We start from the raw sequence: 4,605 nt of genomic DNA, 5'->3' as shown, positions 1-4,605 counted from the left end.
TCTCCTCTCCCCACCTGGCAGGATCCTTTTAAGTGATGCATTTAGATCTGGTTTCACAATTGTTAGTATCAAATTCTTCTATTTAAGAAAAGTCCCTAAGTCCATTTTTAATATTCATAGGTAGAAAGTCACCTTATTCTGTCCAGAGATAGTAATTTTGAAGACATCTTATAAAAATGGGTCATAATGTGTGCATTACATAGTAGCTTTACACAACAGTACATCACAAAGTAAGGAAAGGTGCAGAATGAGCAGATAAAATTAGAACATCACCCTGTGTATTAGTTCAAGAAGCAATGTAACCCTGGTGGCTCATACCTGAAATCCTACCTACTCAGGAGCTGAGATCTGTGAATCACAGCGGAAGAGAGGACCAGTCTTGGGTGAAAAAGCCAAGTGAGCATTTGTCCTTGAGTTCAAGCCTAGTATTGGCACAAAAGAAAAAAAGCAATGTAAACATCAGTAAATGCTTTCAAATTGCTCTAAAATAACTAGACCTACCATACTATGTGTTTCTGTTTTCAATTTCATTGGATATAAAGCAAAATAAGATTGGTGAATTGTTCTTTGGTGCCAACAAGAGATTATTAAGAATAAAATTGTTACATAATGAAATGCATAGACCTTGAGTGCATGCTAATGAGCTTTGAATAATATGTGTAGCCAAGTAAACTCAGGCAAAATCTGGGACACTTCCTTCAGCCAGGTAAGGTCTCTGTTGCCCATTTAGTTCATTTCTGTGCCCCAGACGGTGTTACTGTTAAGTATGAACAGCTGTTTTTTATTTTTTGTTGATTGTGGGGCTTGAACTCTGGGCCTGGGCGTTGTCCCTCAAGCTCTTCAGCTCAAGGTGAGCACTCTACCACTTGAACTACAGCGCCACTTCGGTTTTCTGGTAGTTTATTGGAGATAGGTCTTTCCTGCCCAGGCTGGCTTTGAAACTGCGATCCTCAGATCTCAGCCTCCTGAGTAGCTAGGATTACAGGCGTGAGCCATCCGTGCCCAGCTTGAACAGCTGTTTTCTTTGTGAATATGATTCTCATTTCTTTTTCTTTTGTAGGAGATAAAGCATTCCGATGGCAGATAACAGGTAAGCCAAAGTGGGCTTTGTATGTATGGAATTTAGAGGATGATGGCTGATGGACTGGCTCAAGTGGTAGAGTGCCTGCAACAAGCAGGAGGCCCTGAGTTCAAACCCCACTACTACTAAAACTACTGAGAGCCAAGGTATCTTTCAGTAAACTTTTACCAGTTAAATTCACTCAAGGTCTAGATGAAAACTCTGTTTTCCTGTATTATCTGAGCTGGTGAAGAAATAGCTTTCATGAATAGTATCTCAGATGTTGATACTAGCAGACCAAAGCCATCATTATGCTTCCCAGCCCTTAGTCTCAGACCCCCCCACCCAGGGAAGTCACATCATTTGAGGTGGCTCATCCCAGTGGTCAAGGTCATAGTTATTTTTTGTTTTTGTTTTTTTGTCTGTCATGGGGCTTGAACTCTGGGCCTGGACGCTGTCCCTCAGCTCTTCAGCTCGAAGCAAGCATGCTTATCACTTGAGCAATAGCACCACTTCAGGTTTTCTGGTGGTTAATTGGAGATAAGAGTCTCAAGGAATTTCCTGCCCCGGCAGGCTTTGAACCATAATCCTCAGATCTTGGCCTCTTTAGCCACTCATTGTTAGTTTTCTATTTTCTCTGATGTTTGCTTTTGTAAATTGTGTGTGTACACCTTTATTGAACTCAGAATCTGGGCTCTGTCACTTTTTTGTTCAAGGCTGGCACTCTATCACTTGAGCCACAGCTTTAACTGGCTTTTTGGTGATAAATTGGAAGTTGAGAGTGTCACAGACTTTTCTTGCCTTGGTTGGCTTTACACTGCAATTCTCAGATCTTAGCCAGTCCTGGGGCTTGAACCCAGCCCTGGGTGCTGTTCCGAGCTTTTTTTTTTTCCCCTCAAGGCTAACACTCTGCCACTTGAGACACAGCTCTACTTAACGGCTTTTTAGTGCTTAATTGGAGATGAGTCTCTTGAACTTTTCTGCCTGGGCTGGATTGGAACTGCTCTCAGCCTCCTGAGTTGCTAGGTATGAGCCATCGGTATCTGGCTGAGTTTACTGTTTTTGAAAATACTTTCTCTCTGCTGTTTAGAGTGCTGTGGCCATTATCTCCTACACAGGCTGCTTGTATGAGCTGTTGGCTGGCTGATTGGTTTGGTTTGAGGTCTGGGAGCAGATTATGAGAAAAGAGGCTATAGAAATGAAAACATACTTGCACGCTGTGTGTTGGGGAAGGGCATGCTTGGTGGTAGGTTGTCCTTCAGAATAGAGGGGAAATCTCCACACACTCATGTCAGTGTTATTTCCTACCCAATGGGAAGTCACTGTAGACCCCTCTTCATATGTTATATAAGGAAAATGGCTCTTTGTGTTAGTCTTTGGAATTTTCCTTGACAATACACTTTTTAAACATTTTAGTTTTTCAGATGGAGCTCCTGCAGATTCCGTGGAAGCTGCAAAAAATGCAAATAACACAGGTCAGTCCACCCCCATGCAACAACACTGGAGGATGTGTGTAGAGCAGGCCTTTCTTCCTGGAGATAGTGATAATACTAATAAAAGATTTCTGTTTTGGGGTTTTTTTTTGGGGGGGTCTGGTCATGGGGCCTGAACTCTGGGCCTGGGCGCTGTCACTCAGCTCTTCAGCTCAAGGCTAGCACTCTACCACTTGAGCCACAGCACCACTTCCGGCTTTTTTTTTTCTTTTTGCTTATGTGGTGCTGAGGAATCGAACCCAGGGTCTCATGCATGCAAGGCAAGCACTCTACCACTGAGCCACCTTTCCAGCCCCTAATAAAAGATTTCTATCCTTTGAAGATTTGAGGAAAGTTACAGTAAGAGGAACATTGGTACCCTATCAAGTAATGTTTTTATGGTTGGAAGTTCAGACACTAAAAGCAGTAAGAGAGCGCGCGCTGGTGGCTCATACCTGTAATCCTAACCACTCAGGAGGCTGAGAGCTGAGGATTGTGATTCAAAACCAGCCTGGGCAGGAAAGTCCATGAGACTTGTTGGAAACAATAAAGTACAACACAGTAAGTCCGTTACGGAGGTGGGAGGGAGCTGTCAGGAGTGTGATGGTCAGGAATACTTCAAAGAGGAGGTAGACTTGGGAATGGCTTTCCAAGGAGAGGCAAGCAGCACTTGAAAAAGAAGCTTGAAAGTATGATGCAGTGAGCTGGTGAAAATGGTCTTTTTAGACCGAGAAGAGGTAAGGTTGTATGCTGAGAGATGCCATTTTACTTTGAGAAGCTAATCTCATTTTTGTCCTTGGGTTCTGAACACCACTTTTGGATTTGTAGAGGGGGAGATAATCAGAGATGGCTCACCTGAACTTAATCACCTGAACACCTTAGTTGTGAGATTGGAGCTTACAGTAACAGGAGAACTCAGAATTTCTAGGTATCAGATGATGAATATGATAAAATTGCTATTTTCCACACAGATTCTTTTACTATATTTAGAAATTACTAGCTAAGCAAAGCTATGTAGATACATGCTAGTAATTTTTCAACTCCTGGCATTGAGTGTGTTGGATGTACATTTATATTTCTGGTCATGTTTTTGATTTTTACCAGAAAAGCTCACGGATCAGGTGATGCAGAATCCACAAGTTTTGGCAGCTTTACAGGAACGACTTGAAAATGTCTCTCACACTCCCTCCAGCTACATTGAAACGTAAGTGTGCTATCAATGCAATAGATGTCTCTTTACCAACAAAGTCTTACATAGGGAGAGACATTGCCTGTGAGGCCAGTCTCTAGGACCCAACGACCAAACTCCCTGGCCCCAGGCTTGGGTTGAGATTGCCTGTTAGTGGAAGGAGTGTTGAATGGATCCTCGTGGCTGCTACGTGGTACACAATGCCATCCTGTGGCAGGGTAGAGGATTTACATGTCATCAGCATTAGCAGAACACAGAGTGTTGACTGGCTCTTAACTTCACTGCAAAGTTTTGCCTTGGCTCCTTCATGCAGGTAATTCTTGGCAGTGGACCAGTCTTTGGTGGTTGTTTTTGTGACAAGGTCTCTTTGCAGCCAGGCAGACCCTGGGCTTTGATCCTCCTGCCTCAGCCTCTCATTGTAGGGCATCTGGCCTATTTGCATGACTTGGCTATCATGCAGCCGTGAGCGTGGACGTGTCTTTACCATACCCTGACCTGCAAAGCTCTGGGAAGATGCCCAGAGCTGCGTCATAGGGACGCTCTATATGTCATTTTTGGAGAAATCTCCAAACCACCTTCCAGAGTGTTTGCACTAGTCTACATTCCCATTCCCACCAACAGTGGTAATAGAGTTCCCACCCCCCACCCCCACCGCCTCCAGCATTCCTGCCAACATTTATTATTGTTCAGGTTCTTGATGCTGACCAATCTTACTAGGGTAGGGTGGAATCTCTGTATTGTTTTGATTTGCAATTCTTTTATGGCCAGGGATTTTTTTTTTTTTTTTGTGAAAATACCATACAGAGGGGTTACAATTACATGGGCAAGATAATGAGTACATTTCTTATCAAGCACTGCTGCCTCCTCCTTTGTTGGCCAGGGAT

The 4,605-nt window shown here is 43.5% G+C and overlaps 1 protein-coding gene across 4 annotated transcripts in view; it reads left to right on the top strand.

Annotated features, from left to right (window-relative positions):
• The window catches only part of Nap1l4 (nucleosome assembly protein 1-like 4), a 46,078-nt gene that overhangs the window by 12,250 nt on the left and 29,223 nt on the right, over window positions 1–4,605 (top strand). For all 4 annotated transcript variants that reach the window (XM_013021120.1, XM_013021119.1, XM_013021121.1 and 1 more), the window contains exons 2-4: window positions 1,061–1,090; window positions 2,477–2,535; window positions 3,637–3,736. In XM_013021120.1, the coding sequence (XP_012876574.1) occupies window positions 1,077–1,090; window positions 2,477–2,535; window positions 3,637–3,736 (173 nt within the window). In that variant the 5' untranslated portion in view covers window positions 1,061–1,076. The remainder of the gene's footprint in view (window positions 1–1,060; window positions 1,091–2,476; window positions 2,536–3,636; window positions 3,737–4,605) is intronic.

This window comes from Dipodomys ordii, unplaced genomic scaffold (assembly GCF_000151885.1).
Source record: "Dipodomys ordii isolate 6190 unplaced genomic scaffold, Dord_2.0 Scaffold54, whole genome shotgun sequence".
Lineage (NCBI taxonomy): Eukaryota > Metazoa > Chordata > Mammalia > Rodentia > Heteromyidae > Dipodomys > Dipodomys ordii.
This window is presented reverse-complemented; position numbering and strand designations above follow the sequence as displayed.